At 36.4% G+C, this 19,908-nt stretch overlaps 1 protein-coding gene across 2 annotated transcripts in view; it reads left to right on the top strand.

Moving 5' to 3' along the window:
- The window catches only part of GABRB1 (gamma-aminobutyric acid type A receptor subunit beta1), a 359,339-nt gene that overhangs the window by 327,470 nt on the left and 11,961 nt on the right, over positions 1-19,908 (top strand). For both annotated transcript variants that reach the window (XR_002138112.3, XM_019741042.3), the window contains exons 6-8: positions 6,996-7,133; positions 7,238-7,390; positions 10,204-10,448. Coding sequence is in view for 1 of the 2 variants with exons in the window: in XM_019741042.3 (XP_019596601.1) it covers positions 6,996-7,133; positions 7,238-7,390; positions 10,204-10,448 (536 nt within the window). In the remaining variant the exon portion in view is untranslated. The remainder of the gene's footprint in view (positions 1-6,995; positions 7,134-7,237; positions 7,391-10,203; positions 10,449-19,908) is intronic.

Genomic DNA, 19,908 nt, shown 5'->3' with positions numbered 1-19,908 from the left:
TTGGATATATAGACCCAGACCATTGACCATATAAACTATTAAATACTATGAAAATCTGCATTGATCAATAACCATATTCCAGGTCTTTTAGTGTCCATGGCATAGAATTGTTCCTCTGCTCTTTAGAAGTGGGAGACAATCAGAGGTGCTGTTTTGGCTCACCCACTACCCTCTTCCCTCTCAACCTCAAACTGCAAACCATCTCTGGACTCTCAACTGTATTTATTGCTTACATGTTTCATCCCTAGGATCCTATCATTCAAAAACCAGATTGAGGTTGTAACTTATCACCTAGTTACTCAGTAAGCCTAAAACTAACAAGCAGTTTTTCCCATTTCCTTGGTGCCCAGACCCACCTGTAAGGCCCCTGTGAGCAGAATCATCTTAATCCAGGAGTAAATCCAGCTCAAGAATGCTACCACATTAGTTACCTATATCAGGTTACTGGTTTGGGACAATAAATTTAGAACTCTAAGCAGCAAACAGTATTCACTAATTCATTGATTCAAAAATATGCACAGGATACTTACTGTAGACAGAATCTGTTCTTGGCATCAGGAATTTTTTTTAAAAAGGATTTTTAAAAGGTCCTTGCTTTCAGACATAACATAATAAGGAATAGAGGAAACTAAAGGCAGAGGTATACACAAAGTTATGTATACAGATGAAATATTTGCATTATAAGATGTACTATATAATTGACAGGATCCCATCAGGAAAGCAGACACCACTCAAGGTTTTCCAAAGGGAATTTAACAGCGAGAACTGGTTACAAAATAGGAAGGGCTGGAAAAGCAAAAGGGAGGAAGAGCAGAGGGTGCTAAAAGAGCAAACGCCAGAAGCTGCTAACAGCCTGTGCTGGAGCCCACGAGCCTGAATCCGCTGCCTGCCTACTAGAGATGCTATTCTAGATGTTTGTGGAGTTGCCAAAAGAGGTGCTGCCACTTCTTCAGCTGTGAGAGTCTGGACTCACCCCACTGCCCTGTCAGCAATCACAAGCCACTGCGGCACCACCACATTGCCAGCGCCAGAAACAAGAGCCTTCCCTCCTTCTTCCACTTCTAATCTTCAGCCAGTTCTTCTGAGGGGCAGCATCTAACAGGAAGCCAGAGAGAGCCCAGCCCCAGCAGTACAGAGCAGTGTGTAGAAAGCAAGATACGAGGTACAGAAACATCAGATCAGTGCCTGGCGCAAACCACAACAGAGGTTTTAATGCAAAGCTCTAGTAATCCCAAACCTAGAGCAAATAATTCTTCCCTAGAAGAGAGTGTATCAGTCCAGCTTCTGCTGCCAATAGCCAGCCGAAGCTAATTTGGCTAGCATAAGCAGAAAGCGATTTAATATAGAGAAGTGGTGCTTACAAAATTAAAAGACTGAAGTTGGAGGCTCTAGGCGGGGCCACTAGAAAAGACTCCCGGAATCCCAGTGCAGACTAGAGCTCTGAGGCAACTGTCAGCTGCACCACAATCAGGAAGCTGGTGTTCAGGTAGCTCCTACCACCATGTTGACTTGAGGACCTCCAAAGCTAAAACCAGAATTCCTGAGTTGCACCAACAAAATGAGTGTCTCAAGCACCACCTCTGACATCACGTAATTCCATCTAATCCAGAAAATCTAAGTCATATTCACATCCTTAGTTGCAAGGAAATCTGGGAAATGTTTATATCTTTCCTGGAGATTAGAACACACGCTAAAAGACGGCAATCCACACAGTACCCATTACAGAAGAAGATTTGTGTTGAAATGTATAACATTTTAGAGGACATTTGCAAGCTCCAAGAGTACAAGAACCATGCCAGTTTTATTCTCCACTACAATCCCAGTACTGTTTCACCACCTGGCCAATAGGCAGCACTCAATTATTGTCTATTCATTGAATGAGTGGAGACATGTACATAGTTAGTGCCTGGTTGTCAAGTTAAGGTTGGTAACACAAAGCCAGGAGTCCTGATGATGAGAAGCAAGCATGCAATAGTCTATAAAAATTTTTGGGGGGACATTGACCAATGATGGGAACTGGGTACATAGGCTGGACACAGATACAAAAAGGAATGAGAACCAGTCCCTGGCCTCAAGGAACTCAGAGCCTGGTGGGAGAAAGACAAATAAGCCACAGAAACATCAACATGGTTCTGTGCTTTGTTCAAAACAAGCACATTGTCGAATTGATGAAAGTCAATTGGGATCAAGGCTGTGAACAGTTGCCTTGGATCATCTACACTTTTTCCTACACTCAGTCGTGGCTACCTAATCACTTCATTCTTCTCAGCCTAGTTTTGCCTTTGTGTACTTCAATCTTTGAGGATGTTATAGTGTTTGTATATGTTCAACTTTGCCCGGTGAATTTCAGTTTTCTTGCTAAAATTATGTTCCTTACTGAGTAAACTTTATGACGTAAATCAGTTTCCCCCTGACATTATCCTACCTTTATGTTATTCCCTTTATATGTTATTCACTTTACATATTATTCCCTCTGCCAGGCTGGACTGCTCTAACCATCTGGTCAAATCTTCTGCAAATGCATCTCTAACTCCCTCAGCGGGATGATTTACTGAGACTGCTGTCAGATCATGAGATCCTGAAAAGCAGGGCCAAGTCTGACCCACTGTAGATCCTTAGTGCCTAGAATAGTGCTTGACACACAATAGGCACTCAAAATACGTTAACTGGAATATTGAATATAGTTTTCATTGATTTGCCTTGCTAGCTTAGAGGTGGTGGTATTCTGTGCTTCAGCAGGGGTCCTGATGGATACGTAGGAAGCTGAGAGGCTTATAGCAGGGGAGACAATCAGCAAAGACCTCATCTTACCGTAGCACACTCAGGAAAGGGAAGTAAGCAAGCCATCTCTCTCCTGCGCAGCACATAGAAGCGAACAGGGAAGCTGTGTTCTGTCAGGGAACAGGGAAACTGCCTACTAGAAATGGGACACCCAGGGCCATAAAGCTAATGACAGAAGTGTAAGGAGATCAAAAGCTGTAGGTGAATCCAGCCCCAAACTGGGACAAGGGCAAAGGTTCATATTCGAGCTTTGATCTATGAATATTCTCCACAATAGTTACTCCACAGAGAGTAACTGGGTTTAAGAACTTCTTCCCTAACAAATGCTTACAGTTCAAATAGTCTATGTTGCCAACTAAAAGCAAAATTATATGAAGTCTAGCTTGAAACAAGACAGCTATTTGTTTGTGAAATGCGGGGAACCTAACAAGAACCTGCCTAAATGAAATACCACACCAGCCTCCTATAAAGGTGAGCAAAGGGTATTTAGCAGGCTCTCTAAAACCCACACTCAAAGTTAGACAAGAAGAGAGATTTAAGTGTGACATATATTGTCTTGGCTCCTTAAAGGATTTTTTTAAAAACTAAACTGTACTTATTTTGATTCCATGTATCTTTTTGAAAAAGCTTACTTCTTATGCCATCTTCCTAAATGAATGATGCTGAGGCATTTTTCAGCGTATAAAAAAGGTCCTTGGGAGAAATTTCCCCCAGATCTGGCCTCAGCACTTCTCCTCCCAAGACAATTGGTTTGTTTCCATCTCATGGACACCGTGAATTTTTTTAACTGACCTGATTTTGATAGAAAGGCAGGCACTTTTATGGTTTTGAGGCGAGACAGGTTTGGATGATCCTGGAGGCTTGTTTCCCTCTTCCTGGCAGAAAGCTGACTCAGCAGGTCTGAGTTAACTGGGCAGAAGCAGAGGCTGTTCCCAGCTGCTGATTTCCTAAAGCTATGCCTTTCTGACCAGCCTGCCTGCTCCACCAGGACTTTCCATTGTCACACAGCCACATATTCATACAAATGTCCATCTAATCCTGTAAAAAGTACAGCATAATAAGGCAGGACTTGTCTCTACTAAAATCTTGGCTGCAGTGCATTCAGTCTGCCTCTGATGGGCCTAAATTGTGGGATGATGAGAATTTGGGGAAATTTGTGTTCCACTATGTCTCTCTTGTAAATTTTTCCTGAGTCAACCCCATTCTATGTCTTTTAATTCATACTGGTCATGTGTATTTGAAACCTCATTTCTCACATGTAGAAAACATACAGGATTCTAGAATTTCCTTGTTTTTAATTTAATGTTTTGATTTGCTAATATAGTTACGTGATTCAAAAATCAAAAAAAAAAAAAAGATTTTAAAACTATATAGTGAAAATTTTCCTTCTATCCCTATCACCCATCTACGTGGACCCCCCACAAAAGAAATAATTGTTGTTAGTTTACCTGACCTTCCAGAGTTGTTTATGCATATACAAGTACATGCAAATATATTTTTGCTTTTCCCATGGTTTTTAGACACATATTAGCATATTATAAACATTACTGTTCTGAATTTTGTTTTTTTAATTAAAAACAATTTTGGAGAATTTTTATATTATCTGTAAGAACTTCCTCATTCTTTATTTTTTTGGCTTTTTATTATAGTACGTTGATGTGCCATGATTTAGTTAACCATTCCTCTATTGAGGGGCATTTACGTTGCTTCAAATATTTGCTATTAGAAACAGTGCTGTGATGGATAATCTTGTATAGACACTCTTCACAATTGTGCAATTCAATTTATAGGATAAATTTCTAGAATAGGAATTGCTGGGTCAAAGGATATATGCAGTTATATCTTTGGTAGATAAAGCTAAAGTGTATTCCATATGAGTTATAACAAATTACTCTCTCACCAGCAGTATATGAGAATATCTGCTTCCCCAGATGCTCAGCAACACAATGCATTGTCAATTTGTGGATTTTTGCCAAGTTATAAGGCAAAAAAAAAAGATATCTTGACATAGTTTTAATTTTAATTTACATTTCTCTTATTATGATTGAGGTTGGGCATTTTTCCTCTTTCAATGAGCTGTCTGTTCATATCCTTTTCCCATTTTGTCATTAGGTTTTTGGTTCTTTTCTTTTTTGGTTTGTACAAGCTATTTATATATGAAGAAAATTATCCCTTATCTGTATTATACTCTGCAATTATCTTTTTGATGTATTTATTTGTTTTGATTATTTTACTGTTTCCATAGTTTTACCTTTTCTGGAATGTCCTATGGTTAGACTCCTACAGTATGCAGACTTTTCAGAGTGGCTTCTTTCACCTAATAATATGCCTCTAAATTTTCACTGTCTTTTCATGGATCGATAGCTCGCCTTTTTAGTACTGAATAATATTCCATTGTCTGAATTACCACAGTTTACTTATCCCTGCACCTACTAAAGGACCTCTTGGTTGCTTCAAAGGTTTGGCAATTATGAATTACGCTATGTGCAGGTTTTTGTGTGCACATAAGTTTTCAACTCTTTTCGGTAAATATCAAGGAGCACAATTACTGGATCATGTGGTAAGAGTGTGTTTGATTTTTGTAAGAAACTGCAAAGTGGCTGCAGTTTGCGTTCCCACCAGCAATGAATGAGAGTTCCTGTTGCTCCACATCCTCGTCAGCATTTGGTGTTGTCAGTGTTTCAGATTTTTACCATACTAATAGGCGTGCAGTGGTACCTCATTATTGTTTTAATTTGCATTTCTCTGACAATATATAATGTGAAGCATTTTTCATATGCTTATTTGCCATCTGTATATCTTCTTTGGTGAGGTATCTGTCAAGGTCTTTGACCCATTTTTTAATAGTATAGTTTGTTTTCTTATTGTTGAGTTTTAAGAACTCTGTACATTTTGGATAACAGTCCTTCATCAGATGGGTCTGTCGCTAACACTTGCTCCTAGTCTATGGCTTCTCATTATCTTGAATTCAGAAGTTTATATCAGATTCTCAAAAAGATGTGAAGAATCACAGTTTTACCGACCCATACCCAAATTTGGTAAAAATCCCTAATGTGCCAGAAAGTCCCATGAAGCTCAGTTTCTCAGACACTGGGAGATATAGCTGAAAGTGTATATCTTCTATTTCTGTGTCTACAGTTGGGTCATTGTAAAATGGTTACTGAATATGAAAGATTAATGTATGAAGAGAGGGCAAGTTCTTGGACCTAGAAGGAGTTTGTTTAAAGAGAAATAAAATAAAATATACTACAGAAAATAATAATCTCTATTGAGTGGCAAAAGTAACAAATATGAAACAGTAGTGAGTTCAATGAGTTCAGAGATAAGAATTTTTAAAAAGCTTTTTTGAAGAGAAGTTAGAAATGTTAAAGCAATAAAATTAAGACAGGTTTTTTTTTTTCCCTCAAAAGAAAGAAAAGGAAGAATAGCTTAAATTTTCTTACATTCTTGCAGTGATATGTTGATGGTGTCTTAGCATTTCACTTCTAAATTTTAATTTTTTTTTTATCTCTTGAAAAGATTGTACTTGCTTTAATCAAAAATAGATCAGTATAATGTTTACTACATTATACTTTTGAAAAACAAGCCCTAGTAATTCTAACGGAAAAAGATTTCAAGCTCACCCTCACGAGTATTAAAATATAAAATTATTGTCAAGAATTCATCTAGTTCTCAAAGATTGTCACCTTATATATTAGCAATAATCAGAATATATGAATAGAAGTTTGCCTGGTTTAAAAAAAAATGTATATTTATTTTTTTAAATGCCTCAATCATTTAATAGATATCTGTAAATTTGGTCTTTCATTATACTCCATTTTTTACCCTTTCTGTTTCCCTTTTAGCAACTATGTGTTTGCTGTTAAATGATGCATAGTGAAAATCAATGTCCAGGAACCTGGAATCTAGCCATCCCCCAATCTGTCCATTGATAGACTCAAGGAGAATAAACATTCAGCAGTGATACCACATATCACTGAATGATCGATCACAGAGCTTATGTCCACTAAAGCGTGATGCATCCATCTTCTCAATGTAGCCACAACCAACCCATCAGAAATAGCACTCATCATGAGACCTACAAGCCATTCTAATATAAAGCACTTTTCATCTTACCATCACTTGCTGGGAATTTTCCTTCAGCTCCTAGTCTTCGAAATGAATTTTTAGACCAATTGAATTCTATTTAACTATGCTGAATTTCTTGGTTTCAGATGGCTATACCACTGATGACATTGAGTTTTACTGGAATGGAGGAGAGGGAGCAGTCACTGGAGTTAATAAAATTGAGCTTCCTCAGTTTTCAATTGTTGACTACAAGATGGTGTCCAAGAAGGTGGAGTTCACAACCGGTGAGGATGTTTCCCCAAAACACTGTGGGTCACTGTGGAAAAAAGAAGATAGTTTCAACCAAATGATGATCTGACATTTTTTCTGGTTTTTTTTTCCAACTCAGGGGCATATCCACGACTGTCACTAAGTTTTCGTCTAAAGAGAAACATTGGTTACTTCATTTTGCAAACCTATATGCCTTCCACACTGATTACAATTCTGTCCTGGGTGTCTTTTTGGATCAACTATGATGCATCTGCGGCCAGAGTTGCACTAGGTAATGTACTCTCAGCACTGCAGAGAGCCTGTGGGATTTAGCATCAAACAAAAAACCGATCTTAGGAATTACAGGCAAGAGCTTCTCACATAGCAAGCCTAAGAATGAGATTGCCATAAAACTCCTTGATAATGAAACATCTAATTGTAAGCACTTACAGAGTGAATGCTTTACAATGTAATATCTCTTTAGCATTTTACCAAAAAAAAAAAAAAAAGGCTTGGAGTACATTCAACATTATGTATGTACTTCTTAGAGTATATTTCTAAATCTCATTACACTAATTTTTACTAACTTTATGATGATTGTCTCTTTAGTCCCTCTTTTTTTACTGTGGAGAACATTTACCATGCATTATTCTCAAATGGATTTAGAGAAAGCTAAACGTCATGATTATTAACAAGCTACGTCAATTCTTAGGAAATACTATCTTTCAAACATTAACTAAAGTTAAATCATATTGATCTGAGTCTCCCTTAAATGGAGCTCATTGCACTTGACTAAGGCACAGACAATTCATCAGTTATGTTAATGATCTATGATCAGGACAAAATAAAAATTGTTTCCTTCCTGGGGGAACAAAATTTAGAATTAATCTTTCTGTGGTTGAATAATTGCTGCAAGCTGAAAGGCTTTATTTGAAATTTTAAATGGTTCCTTGGAAAATTAGAATGTATAAGTTCTGTTTGATCAATCTGAGCATGTGTGGATTTCTCATTATTTGATCATAGAGCCATTTCAGTTATCAATTTCGGGGGTATTCTTATATATATACACAAAGAATGCAAAAAAAAAAAAAAAGCATAATTTCTGGCTAAGATAATATATACATCTTTTCTCTCCTGAGACTACTGCACTGGGTTAGATGATCAGCATGCCCTTTCCTGCCTAGATTAATTGTCATCTCTCCAGCTGATTTCTAATAGCTGAGTGCATGAGGTTCACAATGTCAAGTGCTGGATGCCCCTTATCAACTTTTGAACATTCCAAGACTAAGGAAAGCAAACAAATAGTTTATCATGTCATATGTGTGTATCTGCGAATATTATTTGAATAGGAACATGAGTATGTATGTGCTATAGTTAAGGAAAACACATTGAATGATGTCCACAGCAAGGGATAACAACTATCAAGGTCATGAATTGTGGTTCTCTTTACACTTCTATCCTCAAAGCTAACGATATTTTGATTAGATATATCAGCATACAAAGATGCTGACTTAATCTGTGCTTTGAAATATAAAACCTACGATATTTTAAAACTTATCTAATTGGAAAAGACATTCATTTACTAACCTACCTTGCTTAAAAATTTGAAACCAAAGAGTAAGAGCAGAAATGCAATTAGTGGACTTGTAAATGAATTGTTTGTTTCTGGCAAGGATATTAGCTAGAATTATATTCGGTGAAATTTAAAATTTTATTCAAAGAAATGGGTAAGACCACTCATGAAGGCATTTCATATCAGTGCAATACAATTGAATTCATCACTTAACTGAACCATTTTAACTTTTTGTATACTAGTCTTGACTTCTGACTTTATCTTTTCTCCTAAAAGATGAATAGTCAAATCAGGGAATCTATCTAGAATAATCTTACTGGCAATAATCTTACTTTTTTACTTTTACTTTTCTACTTTCTATACCCTTTGCCAGCTTTCCTTTGTCTGTAATAATTCATTTCATGTTTCCTGTTTCCATTTTTAAGGACCTCCATCAAGTTTCAGGTTTTACCTTCTCATCTCTCTGCTTTTATTTTGAATGCCTTTGTTTAACACCTCCTTGCTTTTTTGTCCCTAGCTGGGTGATCTACAGCAAAATAACTAATCTCCATGTTTCTGTTTATTCAAGCATAAATTGGGAATAACATACTTGCCCCATCGTACACAGCAAGCTCTTATGATATCCACATAAGATAATTCATGGCTAAGTGTTTAAACCTGTAAAATACCATACAAATGTGTGATATTAATATTACAACACAAACTACCTACATGAGATCCCAACTTCTTTCCCGCTTCTTGTTTTTCCCAATTATCATTTCATCATCACCACCAGCAACACCAAACCGTTATTATGCAGCCAAACCAACATTACATGGTTAAGAATGCCATAGCTAACAAAGAAGATGAAACAGAATCTTCTTTTTAAGAGCTTACAGACTTAAACTTCTTTAACAAATCCAAGTGGAATTTTTTTAAGAAATCTTTTAGAGGTGATATTAGAAAAACCAAAGCAACGAGATTATATTATATCTAAGAAATACATAAATCAAATGCTTGATACAAATCATAAACTTTCTTATATGTTTCTTGTTTTAATGTTATCTCACTATGAATGATCCATTCTTGTTTTAAATTGTAATACTGACTTTATGACCTGGGTGTATTATAGATTCATGGAATGAAATAAGTTTCTTCAAAATGGTCACCAACTTTCAGTTTGCTAGTGGCCTTTGCTGTGGGGATAAGTATCCCCATATAAGGGAGAGAAGGAAGGAGAAAGAGGTGGCATATAACAGAAGAGGAACATTTGATATTAGGCCTTTCCAACTACTTTTCCTTTTTCTTTGTGCAATGTTTTTAAATGGCTTTCAACCCTCCACTGACAGTGCATCCAATTTTATAATTCATTCTTGGACCATGGAGGAAGTCTGCAGCTTTGTCTTTCAAAATGGCTGCCCTTTCTGCCCAGTGGTTTATCGTATTACTGCCATCATTCTGGAGCCCCAGTAACAGAATGGCATCTCCTCTCCATCTTATAAAGGGCAACTTAACAAGCACGTTCAGCTAAACTGCGCCTTTCTGTTTCATAGGAATCACCACCGTGCTGACAATGACGACCATCAGTACTCACCTCAGGGAGACCCTGCCAAAGATTCCGTATGTCAAAGCGATTGATATTTATCTGATGGGTTGCTTTGTGTTTGTGTTCCTGGCTCTTCTGGAATATGCCTTTGTGAATTACATCTTCTTTGGAAAAGGCCCTCAGAAAAAGGGAGCTGGCAAACAAAACCAGAGCGCCAATGAGAAGAACAAACTGGAGATGAATAAAGTCCAGGTAAGGTATTAAATATTCTTAACAATAGTTTTCTGAAATTTATCAACAGCCTGGTGATCAGGGCTCCCATGACAGAAAAAGAACCAAAATATTACTTTATCTTTAATAAGGCACAAACAGCCCTTCATTATACATATTTGAGAACTGAGGATTTAAGAAATTAGGTTAAAGTTTACATAGATTAATAACATACCTGGGCCTAAAACTCAACCCCAAGTGCATTATTCTTCATTCTAAACTATATAGTTGTAAAACTGTATGCAAAAAATATATAAAATAAAATAATGCCAGATCTGCTTGACCAATAGATAAGAGAATTAAAATGAATAAACTCTGTACTCTGAAGTAGAAATGAGGCAATATAGCACAGTGGTTAAAACCACAGACTGGAATCAACTGTCTTGAGTTCGATTCCTAGCTCTGCCACTTATTTGGCTTTATAACTTCAGGCAAATCAACCCATGTAACTCATATCCAATACCTGTTCTTAATGTCATCATTCATAAATGGAGATTATAATTTACCTATCCCACTGAGTTGTTATAAGGGGTAAATGAGGTTTCTTTTTTTTTTTTTTTTTAAGTCTAGTATTTTTACAAATACCTGGAATATAGTAAGTACTCAGTGAGTACTAGCTATTATCATCATATGCGAGACATTGTCACACTTTTTCTTTTTCTTTTCAGTGGTAGACTTTATGACCTATGCTCTCACTGACTGAAATTAAATTAATGTTGTGTTTATTCTTTTAAGACATCTCTGTAACCTCTACTTTTATGCCATTTTCACTGGAATCAATTTAAAATTGTGTACATTGAAGTACTGTATCTACTACGAATTGTTTTCAAGATGGCATACAGGCAGGTGACAATTCAAATATTCATTCATATCCCACTGGAGATACTGCTCTGAACAAGACAAAGTTCCTTGTCCTCCTGGAATTTAGGTTCTAACATGGAAAGACAGGCAATACACACACACAACAGTATTAAGAGGACAATGTCCGGTAACAGTAAGTACTATGAAGAAAGTAAAGCAGAGTAATGGGCAAGAGAATGATTTGGTTCAGGTTCAAGGAAATGGGAAACTTTGATCAGGTAATCATGAAGACCTCTTTGAAGAATTGCCATTTGTTCCGAGACCTAAGTGGTGACAAGCAGGAGCCATGCCATGCCCACTCTAGGCAAAAGAATATCAAGTACAAAGGCTCTGAGGCAGGAATTGCATTGTGTCTTAAAGCACTGAGAGAAGACCAATGTAGCAAGAGCATAGTAAGTGAGGGAGAAAACAGAGTAGTATGAGATGCCATTGGGGAATCAGGCAGAAGCCAAATTACAAATCTTCAAGGTCTATCTTCATGTCTTTTAGTAAGATATCCAATTTGGACAAATCCTGTCAGGTAATTAGAAAATTATAAGCAAAGGAAATATACGGATGCAGCCATATGGTCAAAAGTCAAAGCAATGCATTCAAATACATTTTTACTGTTGTGTGAAACACTGCGCTCGATGCTATGGGAGGACTAAGCATGGCACTTGCCCTCAAAAATCTTCTGATCTTGCTAGGAAAAAAAAGTGTATTTATATGAGGTGATTGGATTGTGAAATGAGATGAGGGCTATAACTGAAAGAAAGAAGCTTTCCACTGCCTGATTTTAACCCTACCAGCTTTAATAGTATTTTAGCCATAGTTTTCAAGGCCACCTCTTTTCTATTCCCATCCCCATCTCATTTGCCTTCTAAACCTATTAGCTGGTCCTCTGCATAGCTTGGAATGTGTGTTAACTGATCTATCCTGGGGGAAAGCTCTATATAAATAAAGTGGTATATAGGTTTACTGGTAGGAAAATTCAGAAGATATGAACTGGATGGAAACTCTAAGATAGGTAGAATTGGGATAATAAAAAGGAGAAACGAGGCCTTTCAATTGGCTAGAAAAGCAATGTTCTCTAGAGAGGTAATTACATGAAAAGGTTAAGCAAATTGACATCTATTTATTAGAGTAAAATAAAAAAATTATAAAGCAAACTTTAACCAATCCCTTTGGGCATTTGCCATGATTCCACACCAGGATATGAGAACTTTTGTGAGGTGCTAAGAGACAAATAAAGGCAGAAGGAAAGCCTCATATGTCATATCATATCTAGATGCATAATATACTGGGGGTGCCAAAAAAATGTATACACATTTTAAGAGATGTTATCTATGTATTACTTTTCAAAGTTGAATTGAATTATGGTAGCAATGTGTAATTGCAGAAGTCAAACGTGACTTGTGTTCATCTTTTGTTATTGGTATATATTGAGTATTACAATTTTAATACAGTTTTTTTTCCTTTCTTAAAGTGTGTATACTTTTTTTGGCACCCTCTGTATATTGCTCTGAAGAAGATTTAGTGATAAGCTAATAAATAAGTAAAATGTTCCCATCTAACTGATCTTTATTTCATAAACAGTCTGTTTGAGTAATATTGGGCTTAAACATCATAAGATTTCATTGCAACTCAAATCAGGAAACATTTTTTTCCAGGTGAATTGACTTTTTAAAATTTGAATTCCAGCAGAAAGTGTAGAAAACAATGCCTCCATTGTCAGGAGATGAAACACTTAAAGAAGAAAAAAATGTGTTTTAATCCATGGAAAGCAAGACTAGGAAGTCCAAAATGCTTTTCACAGAATCATAAGCAGAAAAAATTAGGCCAAAATTAAAAAACAAATCATGTTAAGACACGACAGAATAATTTGTATCAGACTAACCCTCCTATAGATTAAAAATTATAAATCCTGAGCAAAATTTTTAATTTGGTTGAAGATATGGGAGAGTAACTAAAAATGAGCAAAAATAGAAGAGAATCAACCATCAAATAAAGGGAACTATGCTGCATGAAATCTGTGTTTATAACAGCTTTTCCCCTAGGCCCATAGTCTGCAGGATGTGGGACAGTAGAACGTCAGGAAAAACAAAAAACAAAAAACTTCAGTTTTATTGCTCTGATGAAGCAGAGCATGGAGCTTGATATTTCCAGAGTTCCTGAAAATTTCAGACAAAACTGAACCACACGAGAAACTCAAAATCTGAGTATAAACTTCCCACGAATCCCTGGTTGATCTCTGAACTGCAAATGTGTAGGAAAATGCCAAAAAATCCAGAAGGGAAAAACAGTTGAAAGGCTGAAAAAAACAATGAACAGAATATTCAGTTGGGTAAAGTGTACATGGAAACTTTCTGCTAGTTTTGCAATACTGTAGGAATCTACAATAATTTCAAACTAAAAGGTTTAAAATAAAGTCCATAGGAAAATATTAATATAATGCAAGAAGAGATGGGGAATCTCAGGGGGAAAAAAAACTATAAAAAAGAACCAATGGAAATCATAAAATTGAAAAATTCATTAGATGGAATAGCATCAAATTTTATTCGGCAGAGGAAAGGATTAGTGAAATTGAAAGTAATACTGGCCTTCTGTCAATTTTTCCATTGTACCTTTTCTTACCATAAATGCTACTAGCTCAGGGATGCCTTAACTGACACTTCTCTGTTGGTTTATATTTGATACCCTTGTTGTTCATTCTCATGGCATCCTGTGCTTTTCCAGCATAAGACTTACTACAATTGTGAGTATATGTTTATTTGTGCAATTATTTTTTAAGGTCTATCTCTCTATTAGAGTGCAAGCTTCCCAAGGGTAGGGACCAGGGTCCTTGTTTATTATGTCTATTGTTCTTTCCTCAGTGGCTAGAACAGAGAAAATACCAAATAAGTACTTGTTGAATGAATAAATGCTAGCGAGGCCTCCATACAAGATGAGCTCTTAGATACCACACATATATTGAGTGTTACATCGTAATGTTTTATAAAAATTCTTCTATATTCAAAATAAGCAAGAAAAAGAGACCATTATCTACTGTAGCTTCTGCCACAGACTTTCTTACTGTTTCAATCACTTTGATTTTTAACGTTTCTTAAAGCATGTTTTATATCAACCTCTGCCATTCTTTCTGAATCACAGTGTCATATGACATCCGATGGATATCTTCAAAGGGGTGTTACGACTAAGATTGTATAAACTTCTTCCTATTTACGTGGAATAATAATATAGTGTTGCCATGTCAGGCAACTTATAATCATCCCTGTAGCTACTTAGATTTTCCAGTTCCTAACTTCCTTATCCTCTTCTAAAACCAGGGGCTCAGACAATATGGCCATAACAGTGCAAGCGTATTACTTCATCTGTTCAACCTGTGTGGTATTTAAGAATGCTACCTCTTTGTTGAATTTACAAAATAGAAAAATAGATTTTTCCTTTCACATAAATGGTTGGATGATCTTCCCCTTTCTTTTTAGACGCTTGTAAACAGTTGGATTCAAATGACAAATGTGCTGTGGTCCCAGACAATTTTCATCTTAAGGATCCCTAATATTTGCCTTGGTGCCCTGGAGCATAGAGTGGCATTGATCATTTATTACACATTATTTTTTATAGCCATGATTGGGCAATCATGACATGGGTATCTGTACTGACTCCTTGGAAGTGCTCACTTTGGCTTGATTTATATTTCTACCAGCTGCACCGAAACATCTTTTTATGAGTACAGATGCTGAATCCAGACATTAGGAGAGTTTCAACCGCCAAGGTGATAAAGACTATAGATTCATAAACCCCTCAGGCATCATTTAAAACTAGAAATGGTATTTAGAGTTTTGAAAGATAGATTTCACAGTACAACTAGGTTGTAAGTAAGCTACTTCTGGGCCACATTTGGACTAATCTGGAACATATGTGATTGTATCTACTGGCCATAATGCCTGCCCTTTGTGATAGATCACCTAAGATGGAATAGTTTAAGGGTGGTCTGTAATCACAGACTGATTCAAAATCATTCTAAGTCATGGGGTCGTTGGTGGAATCTGCTAAAGATTCATTCCAAATGTGCAATTGCAATCCCAACAATCAAGAAATAGAAATTTTCCCTTCAAAATCAGATAGTGATATTGTAATCTGACCTATTTTCTCCCATTCTTATTCTCTGTGGTGAGTCATCTACAATTTTAGACACCTACACTTTCAGACAAATTTGTAAATGTAAATCAGCTTTGTATTACAGCTAATTCCAGGATACAAAGTGCATTGTGAAAGTAAACAGCTCTCCCTGAGTCTTGCTTAGAACAACTGGATATCTATATTAGACTTTGAGCCTAGGCCTGGGGCCCCACATCACTGCTTTCCCCTTGGGCTAACTAGGACACTGCCCTCAGCCTTTGATGAAATTTTATGCTGACATAGCATCTTTGATTCTAGAGACTCTGTGTTGACAATTCATGATCTTTATCCCTCAACCTCCTACTCAAATCTGTCTTGGTTCACACTTGGCTTACTCCTGTCTAATCTTGAGAATCTTTAGCAGTCTAATCTTCCTTTCCAAGAATCTCCAAATCTCTCTCTCTCTCTCTCTCTCTCTCTCTCTCTCTCTCTCACACACACACACACACACACACACACACACACACACACACAAACTTCATCTCTCTCTAACTCTCTCTTTTCTCTCTGATGTCTATTGTTTATTTTCTGGTATACCCGAATAACTGGGGTTGTTTTGATGAACAAGGAAGAAATCAAACTTACTTAATTGGCTTAAAAAAAAAAAGCAAAGAGAGGGCGGGATTTGGGGGCCAACACAACTGAAAGGTCCTGGCATAGTTCTAGGTTAACATGTGGCTATATCCAGATGTTCAAACAATGTCATTGGAAAGCATCTCTCTTCATATCCTAATTCTGATTTCTTTTACATTGGCTTTATTTCCAGTAGACCCTTCTCTCATGGTCATCCCACAACTCCAGAGTATATAGTGTCAAAGCTCTACAACCCCAGCACAAAAGTTCTTTCTTATAGCAAATATTTATAACAAAAAAGTTCTAGAATACAGTGTTTTTAGACCAACTTAAGTCATATTCTCATGCATAAATCTATCTCTCTGACCATGGAAAACACTAATGGCTCAGGTTTGGGTCACATGCCAGTCCCTGGAGCCCAAAGATGCAATCATACCCACCTCAACCACACTCACCGAAGAACTGTCAGGGTGATGTTTCAGAGGAAGATGCAGCCGTATCAGGAAGGTCACACAACAGGCATCCACCACAACCCACCTCAGACTCTTTGCCTAAAGGAAAATATCCAAACTCCTTAACATGGGATCCAATGTCCACCATGATCTTGTTTGACTTTCTTCTTCTGTCTCATTACTCCTCCCTCTCCCATTCACCAACACACACTTTGCTCTAGAATGAAAACTTGCAGCTTTTTCAACTTGCCATGTTTTCACTCTGGAAACTTTGTTTGGCTTGTTCCCCAGACTTACCTCTTGATTGATGGCTTCCCTCACTCCTCAGGCAGAGTTGGTGCTCCTTCTATAGTTTTCCACTGCACCATATGTTTACCTCTCTCTCTTTATTTTTTTAATTTAACAAATATTTAATGAGTTCATACTATGTGAATACTCTCTATGCACTGGGGATATAGTCAGCAATGACTGGAACAAAAGCTTACATTTAGTTGGGAGAGACTGACAATGAACATCCCACACACAAACACACATATAATGCCATGCAATAATAAATTCTGCAAGGAAAAACAAAGTAGGCCTTAAATGCAGACACTGTACCTTTCATCTTTTGTGTTTCAGTGCCTGTGACAGAGCCTAGCACAAATCAGACACTTCAATGTCTTTTAAAATAATAAGTAAAGTAACAAATTTATTACAAAACCAAGAGGTGTGCTCTTAGACTTCAAGTGTAATTGGGAACCTTTCATCTACTATATTCCTATATTTAAAAAATAAAATTTTTAAGCCTTTCCCAAAATAAAAGCTATTTGTATCTTTCAAAATTATATATATATATGATATATAATATTTCTCATATAATATATATATTCATATATAATATATAACATTTCCTATATAATATATACGAATATTTATATGTTCATATATAATATATATGAAATATTTTTTAATGAAATATATTTATTTTTGTTAGGGAGTCACTGGTTACAATATATGTGTATTATTAACAGACTGCTTCAACCTGTCGACACTTTAAGTGGCCCTAATGTATCTTTTCCCAGCTCTTCCCTTCTCCCAAATTCCCTTTATTAGAATCTCAGCTGATGAATAATTCCACTCTGCCATTAGTTTATAATCTTCAAGCAAGAGGACTAAACTGTAGAAGTGCTATGTTGATTGTCTTAGGAAACCTTAGCTAATGCAGTAAATTAGAAGATTCTACCTGATGAGATACAGTAATAAAGACATCCACTTAGGTGTAGTATTTTACAAACCTCAAGGCAGTCACACACATATTGACATTACACATTCTAAATATCTCCTCTTCAACTATGTGAAAGCAATCGTACATTACTCGAAAATTCAAATTCAAAGCAATCGTTCAATTATTCAAAAATTACTCTTTCTATACCTGAAAAGCAAAACATTGCTGATGATATTTTGGATGAATATTTTAAGGGGATTCACTAAAGATAAATCTGAAAAATGACCCTTATTTACATCATTCAGAATTGAATGAATTTGCTGGTTATAATACATTTTATCTTTAATTTTAAAAGGAATTATCTCATATACTGGGATTTTCTAAGCAACGAGTGAATGCTTTGCCCATGTATAAAATGCCCCTATGTATAAATAGTTTTTGTTTTCTTGTTTCCATCATTCCCTACTCAAAGCTGAATAAATTCCCATTAACATAAACTTAAGAAATTACTCCCCAACTTTCATGTCATGTATTACTCAGGCTTGAACAGTGCATATTCATAATTACTTCTTTTTTTTTTCTCTTTCCTTTGTTTTTAATTAAAGTTTATTGGGGTGACAATTGTTAGTAAAGTTCTTAATTGTCCGGAAATAAGGTAAAGGCTTTGTGAATTTTCAGGTACACCAGAACCAGTAGGACACTTGTAATGCTTTGTGTAAAATGCACACTGGGAAGACCTTAATCTAGGCTGAAGTGAGCTCAAACCTGTATTTTTAACAAGCTTCCCAATTGACTCAATGCACAGTAATGTCTGAGAACCACTGTCCTAGAAACTCTAGCCACTCAGGTGTCCTTAGCTATTGAAACTCAAGCAGAGCTTAGAGAGATAGCTCCAAGTCTGAGTTTCAGAGTTCCTCATTCTGCAGGCATGTATCAGGCCCTCCTTAGGAGTATCTCAGGCTTGGTTCTGGAGGAGTAAGGGAGACATATACTAATGAACAACAACAGCAACAAAAAAGCAGCTGCACCTCTGGAGCTTACATTTCAGTTGAGGTTATTGACAAACATGGAAATAAGTTCCGTATATAACGGTGAATGGTGATAATTCTGGTGAAGAAAATGATGAGAAGCTAGTCAGGTCATGTCTATCAATAATTACTTTAAATGTAAATAGACTAAGTGCTCTAATCAAAAGACACAGGGTGGCTAAGTGGATAAGAAAACAAGACCCTTACATGTGCTGCCTATAAGAGACTCCCTTCAGATTGAAAGACATACACAGACTGAAAGTAAAAAGATATTTCATGAAAATAGAAATGAAAAAAAAGAAGAGAAAAGCTGGGGTAGCAATAATTATACCGAAAAAAAGACTTTAAAACAAAGGCTATAACAAGAGACAAAGAAGGATCCAGTAATCCCACTTCTGGGTATTTATTCAAAGAAACCCAAAATGCTACTTCAAGAGGAGATGTACATCCATATGTTCATTTCAACATTATTTATAATGGCCAAGATATAAAGGCAACCTGGGTGTTCCTGAATGGATGGATGAATGGATAAAGAGGAAATGGTACGCATATACAACGGAATATTACTCAACCATAAAAACATGAATGAAATCTTGCCATCTGCAGCAACAGAGATAGACCTAGAGGGTATTGTGCTGAGTGTAGTAAGTCAGACAGAGAAAGACAAATGTCACATGATTTCACTTGTAAGTGGAATCTAAAGAGCAAAATACACAAACAAACATACTCAAAGATACAGAGAACATTTGGATGGTTGCCAGATGGGAAGGGGGTTGGGAGTGGGTGAAAAAGTAAAGGGACTAAAACTTATGAAATGGTTGTTACACAGTAGTCATGGGAATATAGGATATAGCATAAGGAATAACCAATAATATGGTTATAAGTGTGTATAATGCCAGATGGGTACTAGACTAGTCAGGGGGATCGCTTCTTAAATTGTATAAATGTCTAACCACTATGCTGTACACCTGAAATTAATATAAAATATTAGGATCTGCTAATACACCGAATGAGGGAAATAAGGGAAAGAAAAGGATCCAGGGTAAATTTATCTACCTGAGCACTGTTCTGGAAAATTGACAGTTGTTTCATTTTACCTTTCATCATCTCTATTTGCTGAATAATATAATGTGTAGTTATTTAGATTCATGTATGTTTGT

The sequence above is a fragment of the Rhinolophus sinicus genome, chromosome 1 (genome assembly GCF_057876585.1).
Source record: "Rhinolophus sinicus isolate RSI-liver-muscle chromosome 1, RSI-T2T, whole genome shotgun sequence".
Classification (NCBI taxonomy): domain Eukaryota; kingdom Metazoa; phylum Chordata; class Mammalia; order Chiroptera; family Rhinolophidae; genus Rhinolophus; species Rhinolophus sinicus.
The sequence above is the reverse complement of the archived record's forward strand: the minus strand, read 5'-3'. Positions and strand labels throughout refer to the sequence as shown.